Source organism: Gopherus evgoodei, chromosome 2 (genome assembly GCF_007399415.2).
Source record: "Gopherus evgoodei ecotype Sinaloan lineage chromosome 2, rGopEvg1_v1.p, whole genome shotgun sequence".
Taxonomy (NCBI): Eukaryota; Metazoa; Chordata; order Testudines; family Testudinidae; genus Gopherus; species Gopherus evgoodei.
This window is the reverse complement of record NC_044323.1, coordinates 18,724,830-18,741,896: the sequence shown is the minus strand read 5'-3', so window position 1 is coordinate 18,741,896 and position 17,067 is coordinate 18,724,830. Positions and strand designations below refer to the sequence as shown.

Below are 17,067 nucleotides of genomic sequence, written 5' to 3'. Positions count from 1 at the left end.
CAGATCTGTGCCTGAGCCCTAGCTACCTTTGTGCTCCAGTACAAGGGTATATAGGGAGGAGCTGGACCTGCTGCCAACAATGGAAGTTCAGTGAAAGACTGAGGCAGAGGGGAAGGAGGGCAATCCTTGTGAGAAGGGTCTCAGAAGAGGAGGGGGGACTGAACTGGATGGAGTAGGCTGAAGAAATCACCTCTAGGATCCATCTGTCTGAGGTGATGAACTCCCAGAAAGGTAGGAAATGGAAGAAATGATCCCCATAAAGGTGTGTGAGGGGGAACAGATGTAGTGTAGGAGCTGGAGCAGAAGACCGTTTGTGACCCTCAACCAGTGGGTCAAAATAGTTGTTTTGATGATGTCACTGACTGGGAGATTGCAGTAGGGCGGCCTTTTCTTAGCAAACTTGGGCTTCTCCCAGGAGAGTTCACCCACTCTCATGGGCTGGCGGCAGACTTTGTGAGACCATTGAGCTGTCTGTGATCTACTATATTTTCTCCTTGTTGCAGCTGTATAAATGTCCAGGGATCATAGTGTTGCCCAGGAGTATTTAAATGAATGAAAGGACCATCCATGGTGTCACTAAACAACCTAGGTCTCTTGAAGGGAAGGTACTTGAAAGTATTTTGTACCTCCAGGGGGAGGCTAGCGGACTGCAGCCAAGAAACTCAGTGTATGACTGCTGCAATAGCCATGCAACATGCAGCTGTATCGATGGCATCTAATGAGGCATGAAGAGATGCCTTGGCAATTGTCTGGCCTTCTGTTATGAGGGCTTGAAATAATTCCCTCTAGTCCCGAGTCAGGTGTTCAATAAAAGATGAAAACATATAACAGTTGATAAAATTATATTTTGCCATCTGGGCTTGGTAACTAGCTATTCTGAACTTCAAAGAAGCTGACGAGTAGCTCTTGCTGCCTAGAAGGTCCAGACATTTTAAATTCTAGTCAGATGGCACTAAGCAGGACTGATGTTGCTTGTTCTGTTAGTTAACAGCCTTGACAACTACGGAGTTGGGTGTAGGGTAGAAGAAAAAATATACTCTGGGCCTCTGGGTGGGATGTAGTATTTTTTTTTATCAGTCCATTTATGCATAGGTGGTATTGTAGCTAGAGTTTGCCACACCGTACATGCTGGGGCCACCACAGCATTATGGATGGGCAAGATGATTTTTCCCTGAGGAGATGTAAGAAGAATGTGCAACAGGGAATGCTGGGGTTCATGTATTTCTTCCAATGAAATTTGCAAGGTCTACACTATATGTTTTATAAGGTGTTGAAATCACTGACATAGGATGATGGAGGATGCATGACAACTTCACCTGGAAAGGAGGAGGATTTGTCAAAGATGGTGTTTCTTTTTTCTCAGTTGGCCCTTGTTCCTCTGTAAGATCCTCCTGTGGAGCAGAATCCAAGGGCAGCAGTTGTTGCTTGTAAGAAAACACTCATAAGATGCGACCCTGTAGAACTGGGTCACCCTAAGAAGCCCACCGCGGTGAGGAATAAGGGAAGGGAGCAGGGCTTCAAGGTTGTCCTTCCCAAGGTTGCCAGTCATATCTCTTGCTGGGAGTTTCCTCCTCAGTGAGTACCTGGTAGTAAAGTTGGTACTGGGGGCCCAGACAGGGTCCTGAGATTGTACTGGTATCTTCAAAGAGATTGTGTGGGGCTGGTGACCACACTGGTACCAGAGACTGAGTCATCATTAAATATGGTAGGGATTGGAGGCTAAATAGGTTCCAGGAGGTGAGCTGGTACTGGCACCCCTCAGTAACGGTGATTCAGGGTCTTCCAAAGATTCCAGTGCCCTCATGGAATCGGAACCTGGATGGTACCGGGGACTCTAGATAGGGATGCTCTGGATTCAGTATGTTGGGTGGTATTGGAGACGGTATTAAACTGTAATCAGTGTGCCCTTCATGTTTGGGTACAGAAGATAGTACCAATGACCATTTCAGCTTGGCTCTGGAGTCCTTGTATTCCAAAGACAATGAATCTAGTGCTGATGCTGTTCTAAGTTGTTTACCTGACATGTTCTTGGTACATGGCATGCTTTTCTTAACTGGTGCCATGAACTTGGAACTGGAAGGGATTGAGAACCTCAGCGCTATCCGTATCAGGATATGAAGTCTCCTGAGACCTAGACCAAGGAGATGACTTTCACACTTCTCTTATCCCATTCTGGAGAATGGTATCTCTTCTTCTTAGAGGGTCTGGATGGTTGTGAAGGGCCCTCAGGGTCTTTTGCTTACTGTCGCAGCAGAGCCAGTCACCGGGGCTCTGATCAACTAAATCCAAGACACAGGGGATGAACTGGATCCCACGAGTCTCAGAGAGTGCTCCAACAACAGGAGTTTTTTTGAACCTGCTTCTGAAGCCAAGCAGATCTCACATTTGGAGAGGACATGAGTCTCTCCCAGGCAGAGGAGGCAGCTTCAATGACTATTGCTGAGTGGAAAAGACCCGTGGCACGTCTGGGAGGGTTTGACGCCTGGGGTCTTGGGCATAATTGCACTTGAGTCTGTGGATCAAGACTTGAGAGGGTGGGGGAAAAAGACCCATACTGGCCAAATGAAGGGAAGGGGGAAACTAACCCCCAAAGTGCATACCGTGCTAAATAATAAAGAAATAGAAGACAATACCAAAAGAAAAGATGATGTGAGAGAGGTAGCAAGCTGCATAGCTAGGTAATGGACACAGCAATGCTCCTTCTCAAGTCATAGTCTTGAAAAGGAACTGGAGTGGCAGTGGGTCTAGGAGCACAGGGAGGTGTAGGGTAGAGGCATGACCCAAAGACACTGCTAATTAAAGTCTCCAACCAAGAGTGTCCATTGGCATGTGCATATCCAAATGCCGAGTACCCACAGGGACACTGCTCAAAGAAGAATATAAGGACTAATCTGTGGGCTCACTGAATAATTTGAGGCCATTGAAGGAGAGGTCCACTACAGCATTTTGAACCTTACACAGGAAGTCTGAGGACTGAAGTAATGATGCATGGCACATGACTATGGCTGTGGAGATGGAGCAAGCTGCACTGTCAGTTGTGTCAACAGGCACCTGTAAAGTCATCCTCACCAAGAGCTGTCCCTCCACAGTGACAGCCTGAAATTGCTCCCTGTGTTCTTGTGGGAAATGCTCAATAAGATAATTAAATTTGACATAGTTGATGTGACTGTTTTGTAAGTATCACCTGACAATTCACAATTATAAACTGCTGGGAGGCAGACAAATAACTCTTACAACCAAGTGAATCAAACACTTCTGGTCTATGTCATGTGGGCTAGCTTTTGAATGGTGCAGTCTGTTCCATTCCTTAACTGCATCCACGCCTAGGGTGTTGGGGATGGAATGAGAAAATAATGACACTGAGCCCCAGTTGGGAGTAGCATTTTTTTATCTGCCCTCTGGAGCTGTCGGGGGCAGTGCCAGGGGTTTGCTAAATTATGGTGATAGACTTCAACTGCACTTTAGTCAGAGGCAGGTCTTTTGGATTTTTTTCTAATGGAATTTGGAAGGTGTTTGCCACTTTCTTCATCAAGTCCAGAACTGTTTGAAGTCATCTGCAAGAGGCAATAGGGGCATAACCGCTTCATCTGGAGAGGATGATGATACGTTTGTTTGCAGAGTATGCTCCTTATCAGCCCTCCTTTCTTTCTCCTCAAACATTTCTTTCTGCAACGATGATTGCTAAGGGGAAAGGATGAGTGTGGGGAATGCTGTCTCTGGTGTTCCGCATGAATGACAGGTGCCTTTGAAAACTGGTGGTGATTATAATGCTCAGTGGTCCCAGTATGGCCATTGAGGCAGCCCCAAAGAAAACTGGGGAGGCATCTAGCACTGCTCATACCCTGGAGGTTGTTGAACCACCTGGTCATGGAGACGGCGAAATGTCCCTGGGCTGAATAATTTCAGGAGAGTCAGTTCTGGGTAAACAGGGAGAAGAGTCCTGAACTGACACTTTAGAGTCTGAAGAGCTCTCAACTATATAGTGTAATGGTGGAGAAGATGATGGTTCAGTGAGGGTCTGACTGTGTGGGAAACCAAGAGGTACCAGTGATCCCTGGGGTACCAGAGATAATGCAGCTTTGCGGTACCAGGAGTCTGAGTTCAGTAAAGGAGACTCAGGCTCATCAGACACAAAAAACAGGTCCCTGGAGAATATGAACTGTTGTGGTACCACATGGGCTTGTGTGAAGAGGTAGAGAAAGCTGTGATACCGAAGGTGGCATCGACACTGGTGGAATTACCAATTGAGGTACTGATGCAGCAGTAGGTTCAGGCGGTAGCAACTTCTTAGGTGCAGGGTCTTTATTTCTAGTACTCTGCTCATGCTTCAATGCTGTTGTGGCTTTGTACCAAGTGATGGGTACCCTGCAACTTACATGAGTTTGTGGACTTTAATCTGGAAGTCTTGGTACTGGAACCACTCGAAGTCTCTGTCAAAATCTTTTGAGGAGTACAGGGTCTCTGCTGCAGCAGGTCTTTTTAGAACAGTGTTCTCTCTGAGGAGATTTCATGGATCTCCTAGATGAGGTCTTCCCTGTGTCTCTAACAGGTTTATGTCTCAAAGCTTGAGAGGGTGAGCAAGCTGCAGAGGATGATGGGGCACTGAGGTCACTCAGGGTATGTCTACACAGCAAAGAAAAACCCGTGGGTGGCCCATGCTAGCTGACTTGGGCCCGCAGGGCTGGGGCCGTGCAGCTGTTTCATTGCTGTTTAGACTTTCAGGCTCAGGCTGGAGCCTGAGCTTTAGGACCGTCCCACTCTGCAGGTTTTTCTTTGCTGTGTAGACATACCCTTAGAGACCGCTGTACAAGGATCCTACGCCGGGCAGAGGCAGTGCTCCATTATTAGAAGATGGAATTTTATTTCTCTCTCTCCCTCCCTCCCTCCTAGAGCAACTTTTGAAAGTTGTTCAGAACTTAATTAGCAGGCATATGTATATCCAAGGTGGCATATACAGTGTGAATGGCCATCACTAACTGGGAAAGACTCCTGGCAAAGAGGCAAGGTTTGAAGCTTGGAGACGTAGGCATACCTCAACAAAAACAGGCTTCACTAAGAACTTCCCTTACTGTCAAGAGGGATTGGGGGGAAGAACGTGTGTGAATAGCAGGAGTCAAAAGTCCTTGGCTAACTGGAAAAAAAAGAACTGAACACTAAACTAACTAAAGCAATAAAAGGTATAAACCACAAAAGAATAAAACTGACTAAAAAAAATTAGTTAACAAGTAAAATTGTAAGCGAATGCTGAGAATGCTCCTTCTCAGGGCAAGGTGGTTGAGAAGGAACTGAGGGCAATTTGTCCATCACAGTCCCATATACTCTCAGTACGAGGCACGAAGATAACTAAAGTGTATGCATACTCCAAACGGACACTGATGCCAAAAATTTTCAATCAAAGAAGCATGCATACCATGGAAGTGGAGCCTCCATAGAGACACTACTCAAAGAACTGGCCTCATTTCTTCTACTTGTCCTATAGGGAAAGAGCCCCAAAGTTCTCACTTCTGAGCTGGATTTGGAGGATGTGTAAGAGTGTTCTGGAATTGGACCATCCAGTCCAATTTTTGGAGTAGTTATGAAAGACCAATGACTAATAACAAAATCTCTGATTCATTTCTTTTACTACCATATCTGCTTAATGTGTACTTCTACAGGAAAAACAGATTCCTGGGATTTATGAGAACGGAGAAGAAAAATCCAAAACAAAAAGAAAAGAAATACTGTTATTGGGGTAAGCACAGGTTAGGCCAGGGGTGGGAAAACTATGGCCCAGGGGCCGCACCCGGCCCTTCAGATGTTTTAATCTGGCCCTAGAGCTCCTGCTGGGGAGGAAGGTCTGGGACATGCCCCGCTCCGTGTGTGGCATGCCTCCACGTGAATCCCAGAAGCAGCAGCATGTCTTCCCTCCAGCTCCTAAGCGTAGGGGCAGCCAGGAGGCTCCACATGCTGTCCCCACCCCAAGTGCCGCCCCTGCAGTTCCCAGAGGCCAGGAACCACGGCCAATGGAAGCTGCAGGGGCAGCACCTGCGGACAGGGCAGTGCGCAGATCCGCTTGGCCGCAGCTCCACGCAGGAGCCGGAGGGGGCGGACGTGCCGCTGCTTCCAGGAGCTGCTTGAGGTAAGGGCCACCCGGAGCCTGCTGTCCCAGCCCTGATCTCCTCCTGCCCTCTGAACTCTTCGGTCCCAGCCTAGAGTACCCTCCTACATCCCTAACCCTTCTTTCTCCTTCCCCATCCCAGAGCTCGCACCCCCAGCCGCAGCCATCACCACCACCCCCTGCACCCCAACCCTCTGCCCCAGGTTGGGGCTCCCTCTCACACCCTGAACTCTTCATTTCTGGCCCCACCCCAGAGCCCAGACTCACAGCCAGAGCCCTCATCCCCTCCCACACCCCAACCCCCAATTTTGTGAGCATTCCTCGCCAGCCATACACTTTCCATACCCAGATGTGGCCCTCAGGACAAAAAGTTTGCCCACCTCTGGGTTAGACCTTATGTAACATACACCCTAAGCTATATTAGAGTGTTTGTCACTCTTTGCCCCTAGAAAGGGACTGACTGAGGCTTTGAGAATGTTTGATTTAATGGAAGGCTAGGAAAGAATAGAACATTAACTGAGACTGAAGAAACAAATGCAACGTACCTTTGCTTCAAAGAATTTTTTTCTTAATTTGCTATCTTGCGGAGGTACTGTTTTCCTCAAAGTTTTATACCATTTTCTAACAACATACCCTCTCCAGCAAGCTTGGATTCTGTTCAAAAGAAAATGTCGATGTTCAACAAATACAAACATACATTTAAAGAGAATAAAATAATTATCTGAAATGTAACCATCTGAAATTTTTCAAACACTTAAATATTTACAGTGCATCCACCAGTGCTGAATTTTCATTATGTAACTTGGGGCAATACGGCAAAATAAATGTTCAGCAACAGCAGCTTGATTGGAAGTAATCCTTACCTCGTAATACACTTTATTTTAAACAGACGTGCCCCATCATGTATTACTCTGGTCTGATACTGCTTCTTTCTACACAAAGGACAGGTCTTTTTACCTGCAAACTTTTCAAAAGCTTTCAGGCACGCCTAGAAAAATATTATCATTTTAAAATTTAAGTAGTCACTTATAATTTGTAGATGTAATGTTAATTTTTCTTCATAAATAAACCAGATTCACTTTAGATTACACTAAGTGAACATTTTTTGCTCTTTCATGAATTCAAAATAGCATATTTACAAGAATATACATTTATATCAATAAACTACTGGAAATAAGCAAATGGATGATAAATCGTTTTAGCCTTCATGGAATCAAATATTACGAATTAAGCTCTCTGTCACTTCGATGTACATAATTAGTAATCCGTACACAAACATATGTGGGTTTCCCTTGTATGCAAAATGTAACATTGTAAAACAGGAATAATAATATCTGTTAATTATGTTTCTAACAGTAAATGATATTGAGTCAAAATGCCTTCTTGCAAAACCAGAAATTGTGCTTACAGTAGATTTAGAGCATTTAAATTACAAGAATGCTGTATTGCATGCTTTAATAGTTAAACCAGGGTCTACTTACTCTGTGAAATACATGGGAACATGAAAGCAGCACCTATTGTTCACAGAAAAAAACACAAGAACAGCTTGAAGTTTAAACTAGTTTAAAAGCTGAACACCAAAAATACATGAAGTAAAAGAAAATATCTGAATGCAGAAAGGTTAACAAGCCTGCTTGTTGGTAGTATTACAAAAGACTTCTATTGAAAATGAAGTTTAAATATTTGCAAATTTTATTCTAAAAAATATATAAGTGAACAGCATAAAAAACTTCTGTAGGAAGCAACTAGAAAAATAAAATACGGCTCAAAGAAACAAAATAGTCATTCATTAGTTTTGAATTGCTTCATATAGAAAAGCGCATAGCAAATGGGGGGGGGAGGAGCCGTAAAATGCCAAATGAAAAGAGAAAATACATTCAAAATAAAAACTGATCTTTTTCCCCCAGAAAACAGTTAAATTTCAGTAAGTGATATGCAGCACACACACAGTCTTCTCAGAGAAAGTGTGCTCACAAGCTTCATGCAAACTTCACCTTTTTCTGACCCAAACTCCTATCAAATGATAGTGATCTCTATTCTGACAAAAGGTACAGCATTAGACAAAAAAAGCAGTTGGTCCTTAGTGGAAGGAAAAACTGGGGAAGGAGTGAAACTAGAATAAGTACTGTGCATTACTGAGCTGGCAAACACAAAAGGATTAATGGCTAAACAGCCAGCAAAAGGAAAAGCTTTCAGATACAGTGGCTTTTTTCTCTTGAGGGAGGACATGTAATGAAACATGCAAGACAAAAAGAATTCCAGAGACATGTCCCTTTTTTGTGCCAAATCTAAAGTAACCTTTTAATGAGTGCTGTGTTTTGCTCTCTCTAGTTAAAACTTAGACCTAAAGGGTAGCAGACTGCCTGAGTTTGGCAGAACAGCCTTGTTCTTCAAGGCCATCCCACCTGTCTTTGTGCAATTTTATACTTTCTTTTAAATAGGCAGCAATGTGGTAAAATGGAAAAAATAAATAATCCACCTCAAAAACTGAAATTTCAACCCACCCACTGCCCCCACCCCAGTTCAACAAAGCAGAAAAATACCACAAAATGCAGAATGAAGGAAACTTACAAGCAACTTTGAATAATGGTTTTCTCCTCCTAATTATGTTAACATCTGTCTAAAGAACAGCACTCATCTTTAGCTAGTTATTTGTCCTTTTTGTTTAAGTAATTTTAAAATTATACATGAGGGAATATTAATAAAATGTTTAATGCAATTATGCTTACATTGCACATATTTGATGTATAAAACCATCAAGGTAAAATGCAAACATGCCCTCAGAAATTGTGACTAAATGACCAACTTATATTGGGGACACACCAGTTTCACTCTGTGGACAAAAATAACTAAAGAACTATTTTTTTAAAACTAGCCTAACAAGAAAATAAGAGAAATAAGGCATGATTTTTTTTAAAGTAAATTGCCCAATCAATAACTATTGTACAATAATGATGATGAACTAAGGTTAAAGCTGTAGCCACTTAGGCTATTTTTGGTTGGCTCAAACCCCAAGTGGGCACAGACCTATAGAAGTTTTGCAGGACTAGATATAGAGGTCTATTAGTTTTTTTTCCTCTAGAGTAATATTTTCAGCAGCAAAAGAATGTCCCTATTAAGCATTCTATACCACTTCTCTCTCCAGGGAAGCTTCAGATCTGGGTATAATAGTTGGACAGGCAATCAGATATTTGAGTGACAGCTAGGGATTTCACTGAGCATGCTCAATAGAATCCCCATTATCTATATGTGGATATGGGTTTTTCTCCTGACTACCAGATATTTGTTAGTTAGAAAACTGTGTTAAAATGGCCTCGTCTGAAGCTATTGCTCTTTCCTGTCTGACAGGTCTGTTACTAAGATTCATCAAGAAGATTTCTAACAATAATTGGCTTCTACCTCTTCTGGTACCAGCGGACAACATAAGCAACCTTATCAAGATGCCCTTCAGAGACTAACACTTTAATTTACAGAAGAGCAAGAAACAGCCTACCTGCTTTAGTACAACTTTTTTACTTCAGCACCTAATTGCCTAGACTACTTTCCCCCTACGTCAAGTAAGTACTGCTCTAAAATGCTGAGTAGTTTTCAACTTCCACTGAAGTCAATGAGAGCTGAAGCTGCTCAGTACCTTATAGAGGTGGGGGTTGAATGCAATGATGCCCAGCAGAGTTACTCCATCCAAGAGAAGAAGAAATCCTCAATTGTGTTGAGACTTTGAGAAGAGCTAAAACTGGGAACTAAAGAGTACAGGATGTGACAGCTTAATGTGTATGAATAGTTCAGGATCTGGGAACGCCAGGATCTCTGAGCAGCAGGAGCCTGCACAACCTAGAAAGTCAAGAACATGGTCTAATGATCCTTTAATTAGGCAATGTAATTGACATTCTCTTAATAAAAGGGAACCAGTGAAAACAACCTTTATAAAAATTATTTGTGGTGCACCGACAATGTGTTCAGTGATGTACAGCACACAAAGCAGACATGATTTCTGTCCCAAACAGTTTGCAATCTAAGAATTGGACCCTGCAAACACTTCAGAAGTTCTATTGACTTCAGTGGAACTCCACCTGGTGTAAGTATTTGCAGAGCCAAGCTGTAAGATAACAAAATAGAATTTTCACATCCAGGTCACTAGTTCAAATCCACCCAAGGTCACTACTGACCAAAATTCACTATCTTGTAGTTAAGGATCATGAAATGAGTTGATATCAGTACTCTTCTTTATGGACATGGTTCCAAAACAAAAAAACCATCACTACAAATTGTATCCTGACAGTCTGCAGAGGTGTGAGAGGCCTGGATGAAGACTGAACTGTTTTCTGACCTCTAACAGAAAGCTTTCGCTGGATAAGGGTTGTCACACAATAGGTGCTGCAGGAACTTTTTCCTTACCATCCATTCCTTTGTTGAATTTGTTCTTGCATACCTTTAAACTTGCATAGTCTTTAAACTTTAGTTCTGTCAATCCAGTTCATTCCACAAGTACTAAATTAACATAAACTAAAGTAATGGAAATACAGCAAATGAATAATTGTAGAAAAATAAGTTACACAACAGACTCATTAAGTCAGCAAATATTTCAAGTTGGAATCTCTAATTTTTTCCTCTTGTTCCAACTAAAATTTTCTAGTATAACCATAACTTTAGAAAATGAATAACTAATAAGTGCATAACTGTTTAAAGAATGTTTTTGTGCAGAATACACTCCAAAAGTTACAAATGTACCTGTGGTTGAAGTGCAAATTCTTCCCTACATATTGCACAAGGTTGCACAGAATCTCCCTGTTTTATAGATCTTTGCTTTACTTTATCCCATTCTTCTGCTGTTAGTGGCAAGGAAGGAGGCTCAATTAAGCCCAGTTTCTGAGCTAGAGTGGAAAAAAAAAGACACACATTGATACTTCTACGGAATTAATTTTTCTTCACATAAACCTCATTGCTATGTAGCTATTTAAAAATACTGTACACAAATTCATAACCAAACTACATTCCAACCTATCATAGAGTATTCACTACAGACCTGATTCTGCAATGTGCTGAAAGTACTCAGCTCCCACTCAAACCAATGGTGGTTGGGCATGCTTACCACCAGGCATGAGGTGTTTAGCACTCATCAGAACTGGGCCTTTTTAATGTATATGGCTAAAGCAGAAACATGTTTTTTAATTTAATTTTTTTACATTCAGGTAATATGCATTTCCTTATCTGTTAATAGCTACTTAAGGTTTATTAAACTTAAATGCATAGTGCCTCATATAAAAAAACAGGACAAGAATCAGGAGACGTAAGAGTCATGAAAGCCAAAAGGGCGAATTTTCAAGAAAAAGGAGCACGGTCTATAGCACTACAGGCAGCTGACAGGTCAAGGAGTTATGAGGCTGGAATACTAGTTCTAAACTTTGGCCAGGAAGAGATTATTATAGACTTTGGGAACCATTTTAGAAGATGGCAGAAGGCAGACTGGAGAGAATCTATGATGGAAATGGAGGAAAGGAATGCCAAATAGCAGATGTAGACAGAACATTCGGTGAGTTTAGAGATAAAGGGAAGATGAGATAGTAGTTGTAGAGGCAGATGTGGTAAGGCAATATGGGAATGACTAAAGCATGCTTGTAGTGTGAAAGAAAGGAGCCTGAGGAAAGTGAGAGGCCAAAGAGAGGGTGATGGGGTGTAGGGATATCAAGAAGTTGGGAGGAGAGGGCGTCACTGGTGAAGGGGAAAGGGTTAGAGGAGGGGAGGAAATAGGAAATTTCTCTCTGAGATGGAAAAATAAAAAGAAAGTGGGAGGGAAGAGAGGGAGAGAGGAGGCCATACTGGATCTTCTTGACTTTCTCTCTGAAAAGTCAGTAAGATCCTGTGTGGAGAGGGAACTGGAGGCCAGAGAGGGGGGAAGGCTTGAGGAGAGAGTCAAAGGGAGGAAAAAGGTGGTTCACCTTAAAACAAGCCTATATGGGCAGCTCAGGATTCCATTCCTACATGGAGGAATCCTTAGCCAGCACAAAGTTGGCTTTAGCACCCTCCATATTGGCCCCCATCCAGCCCTGGGACTGGGGGAGGTGGAAAGGTGCAGCTGAAGATTCAGATTAAAGAAAAAGAGCAGAGATGTCTGTTTTTAATGCCTATTAATGAAAAATATCTGTGATTCTTCTCTGAAATCAAACAAATGAAGTTAAAGAAATATGGATTGGATGAATGGACTATAAGGTGGACAGAAAGCTGTCTAGATTGTCGGGCTCAATGGGTAGTGATCAATGGCTCAATGTCTAGTTGGCAGCCGGTATCAAGCGGAGTGCCCCAGCGGTTGGTCCTAGGGTTGGTTTTGTTCAACACCTTTATTAATTATCTGGATGAGGGGATGAACTGCACCCTCAGCAAGTTTGCAGATGACACCAAGCTGGGGGGAGAGGTAGATATGCTGGAGGGTAGGAATAGGATCCAGAGTGACCTAGACAAATTGGAGGATTGGGCCAAAAGAAATCTGATGAGGTTCAACAAGAACAAGTGCAGAGTCCTGCACTTAGAAGGAAGAATCCTATGCACCACTACAGGCTGGGGACCGACTGGCTAAGCGGCAGTTCTGCAGAAAAGGACCTGGGGATTACAGTGGTCGAGAAGCTGTGAGTCAGCAGTGTGCCCTTGTTGCCAAGAAGGCCAATGGTATATGGGGCTGTATTAGTAGGAGCAATGCCAGCAGATCGAGGGAAGTGATTATTCCACTCTATTCGGCACTGGTGAGGCCACACCTGGAGTATTGTGTCCAGTTTCGGTCCCCCCACTACACAATGGATGTGGACAAATTGGAGAGAGTCCAGCAGAGAGCAACGAAAATGATTAGGGGGCTGGGGCACATGACTTATGAGGAGAGGCTGAGGGAACTGGGGTTATTTAGTCTGCAGAAGAGCGAGGGGGGATTTGATAGCAGCCTTCAACTACCTGAAGGGGGGTTCCAAAGAGGATGGAGCTAGGCTGTTCTCAGCAGTGGCAGATGACAGAACAAGAAGCAATGGTCTCAAGTTGCAGTTGGGGAGGTCTAGGTTGGATATTAGGAAACACTGTTTCACTAGGAGGGTGGTGAAGCACTGGAATGAGTCACCAGGGAGGTGGTGGAATCTCCATCCTTAGAGGGTTTTAAGGCCCGGCTTGACAAAGCCCTGGCTAGGATGATTTAGTTGGTGATGGTCTTGCTTTAAGCAGGGGATTGGACTAGATAACCTCCTGAGGTCTCTTCCAACCCTAATATTCTATGATTCTATTCTAAGGCTTAAAGAAATTAAAGGACAATATAATGAAAAAAAATTAATTTAAGGGCTAATTTCTTTTTTCTTAAATGGCATACCCTGCAATTCTTCTCTGCAAGGTTGGATCCCATTGAATACTTACAGGGGTGGACTAAAGCTGGGGATCATGATAAAGTGCTAAAATGACTCACTCATGCCATGTAGTCAGAGGAAAACCTCCAAAGCTGAAAAATGAGATTCACATGCACCTGTAGAGAAATGCATATGGTTCTGGGATAACACTCAAACAAACACCATTACACTTTTAATCAAATATAAAACTTACCCTTTTAAACAAATACATATTTTAAAAATATCTCTTAAGACACGGTGGGTCAGATTTTTTGGCATACCATTTAGGAGAGAAGAATTTAACAGGTAAGCTGTACTTTTCTCAGTCAAATGAAATGTGCAGCTATCCTTCATTGATATGGTTAGTAGAGACAGCCATACATAGGCAGGAATAGAGATCAAAAATAAAAGTTTTAACCAGATAGAGTAGAAATAACTTCTGCAGGTCCATAATCACATTATTTTATTTGTATTTGGCTTCCACAGCATGTTAGATAAACCATGCCTTGTGCCAAATGAAAAGCCAACTTGTAGTGCCTGCTAAATATATGTGGATGTGGCTATATGGACGCCTTGCAAATTTGTTCATCAGATGTGCAGTTTTTCTTATTCCTGGTATAAACTGTGACTCTGAGTGCAGATTTCATAAACACACCTTATAATCTTTGACAATGCAGCCCTTAATCCACCTCAATTAGGTGGATTTTGAAGTATTTTTACCTCTGCATCTTCAGTGAAAGGGGACAGTACAGTAGACTTTTTAATTTATTTTCAGCAATATCCGACTAGCCTCTATTGCCACAATAATGGAATACCTCACTATCGACAATGTATTTATCCTCATTGCCCTTAAGAAGTAGGAAGGTACTATATCCTCATTTTCCAGAAAGGGCACTGAGGCATAGAGAGACTGACTTCTCGAAGGTCATAAAAGAAGTCAGTGGCAGAGCAGGGAACTGAACCAGCATCCTAAGCTAGTACTCTCACCCCTGGGCCATCCTTCGCCATACTGTACAAGAGATTAGGAGAGAAATATTAGTGCCAGTTCTCATAAGTGTACAAACAAAGTAGCTTGATCTGTGAGTGAAATGAGATATAGTTCTGAGAACTACCTTTCCTGGGCAAAATAAGCAGTATTCTGTCACAGGGAGAACTCCTGACTCTGACATCCTGAGGGCAGAAATGATTTTTCTAGTAAGTAGGGCTGTCAAGCGATTAAAAAACTTAATCCCGATTAATCGCACTGTTAAACAATAAGAGAATACCATTTATTTAAATATTTTTGGATGTTTTCTACATTTTCAGATATATTGATTTCAATTACAACACAGAATACAAAGTGTACAATGCTCACTTTATATTTATTTTTGATTACAAGTATTTGCACTGTAAAAAACAAAATAAATAGTATTTGTCAGTTCACCTAATACAAGTAGTGTAGTGCAATCTCTTTATCATGGAAGTTGAACTTACAAATGTAGAATTATGTACAATAAACTGCATTCAAAAATAAAACAATGTAAAATTTTAGAGCCTGCAAGTCCACTCAGTTCTACTTCTTGTTCAGCCAATCGCTCAGTAAACAAACTTGTTTGTATTTTCAGGAGATAATGCTTCCTGCTTCTTGTTTACAATGTCACCTGAAAGTGAGAACAGGTGTTCTCATGGCACTGCTGTAGCCGGCGTCGCAAGACATTTACATGCCAGATGTGCTAAAGATTCATATGTTCCTTCATGCTTCAACCACCATTCCAGGGAACTTGTGTCCATGCTGATGACGAGTTCTGCTTGATAACAATCCAAAGCAGTGTGGACCGAGGCATTTTCGTTTTCATTATCTGAGTCAGATGCCACCAACAGAAGGTTGATTTTCTTTTTTGGTGGTTCAGGTTCTGTAGTTTCTGCATTGGACTGTTGCTCTTTTAAGATGTCTGAAAATATGCTCCACATCTCGTCCCTCTCAGATTTTGGAAGGCACTTCAGATTCGTAAACCTTGGGTGGAGTGCTGTAGCTATCTTTAGAAATCTCACATTGGTACTGTCATAGTATAATCCCCACTCTGAACCTTAGCATCCAAGAGATGGGGTACCAGCATGAATTCCTCTAAGCTTGATTACCAGCTTAGGACCTGTACCGCTGCCACCAATCAGGAATTCCAGTGCCTGGTACACTCTGGTCCCCCCAAAAACCTTGCCCGGGGAACCCCAAGACCCAGACCCTCTGGATCTTAACACAAGGAAAGAAAACCCTTTCCCCTACTGTTTTCTCTCCCAGGCTTCCCCTCCCTGGGTTATCCTGGAAGATTACTGTGATTCAAACTCCTTGAATCTTAACACAGAGAGGAAAATCCACCTTCCCCGTCCTTCTCTCTCCCCCTCCCAGACTCTCCCGGAGAGAGAAGGTAATCCTAAAACAGAGAGAAAATTAACCTCTCTCCCCCTTCCCTACTTTCTCCCCACCAATTCCCTGGTGGATCCAGACCCAGTCCCCTGAGGTCTCACCAGAATAAAAAAACAATCAGGTTCTTAAACAAGAAAAGCTTTTAATTAAAGAAAGAAAAAACAGTAAAAATTATCTTTGTAAATTTAAGATGGAATATGTTACAGGGTCTTTCAGCTATAGACACTGGGAATACCCTCCCAGCCTAAGTATACAAGTACAAATTAAAATCCCTTCAGCAAAATACAAATTTGAACTCCTTTCAGCCAAATACACATTTGAACTCCTCCCAGCCAAATACACATTTGCAAATAAAGAAAACAACCATAAGCCTAACTCGCTTTATCTACCTAGTACTCACTATTCTGAACTTATAAGAGCCTGTATCGGAGAGATTGGAGAGAAACCTGGTTGCACGTCTGGTCCCTCTGAGCCCCCAGAGTGAACAACAACCAAAAACTAACAGCACACACACAAACTTCCCTCCATCAAGATTTGAAAGTATCCTGTCCCCTGATTGGTCCTCTGGTCAGGTGACAGCCTGGCTCACTGATTTTGTTAACCCTTTACAGGCAAAAGAGATATGAAGTACTTCTGTTCCATTAACTCTTAACTATCTGTTTATGACAGGTACCTTCCTAGCGTTTTGTCAAATCTCCAGTGAAAACGTTCTTAAAATGAACAACATGTGCTGGGTCATCATCCGAGACTCCTATAACAAGAAATATATGGCACAACGCAGGTAAAATAGAGCAGGGGACATACAATTCTCCTCCAAGCAGTTCAGTCACAAATTTAATTAACATATTCTTTTTTTAATGAGCGTCATCAGCATGGGAGTATGTCCTCTGGAATGGTGGCTGAAGTATGAATACGAATGTTTAGCATATCTGGCACATAAATATCTTGCACTGCTGGCTACAAAAGTGCCATGCAAATGCCTGGTCTCACCTTCTGGTGACACTGTAAATAAGATGAAGGCAGCGTTATCTCTGTAAATGTAAACAAACTTGTTTCTCTTAACAATTGGCTGAACAAGAAGTAGGACTGAGTGGACTTGTAGGCTCTGAAGTTTTACATTGTTTTGTTTTCGAGGGCAGTTATGCAACAACAAAAAAATCTACATTTGTAAGTTGCACTTTCACAGCAAAGAGACTGCACTGCAGTACTTGTATGAG

At 42.4% G+C, this 17,067-nt stretch overlaps 1 protein-coding gene across 2 annotated transcripts in view; it reads right to left on the bottom strand.

Annotated features, from left to right (window-relative positions):
* Positions 1-17,067, bottom strand: part of RNF32 (ring finger protein 32) — a 59,420-nt gene that overhangs the window by 20,710 nt on the left and 21,643 nt on the right. For both annotated transcript variants that reach the window (XM_030550103.1, XM_030550102.1), the window contains 4 exons: positions 10,826-10,968; positions 7,579-7,611; positions 6,961-7,085; positions 6,643-6,751 (listed from right to left, as the gene is read on the bottom strand). In XM_030550103.1, the coding sequence (XP_030405963.1) occupies positions 6,643-6,751; positions 6,961-7,085; positions 7,579-7,611; positions 10,826-10,968 (410 nt within the window). The remainder of the gene's footprint in view (positions 1-6,642; positions 6,752-6,960; positions 7,086-7,578; positions 7,612-10,825; positions 10,969-17,067) is intronic.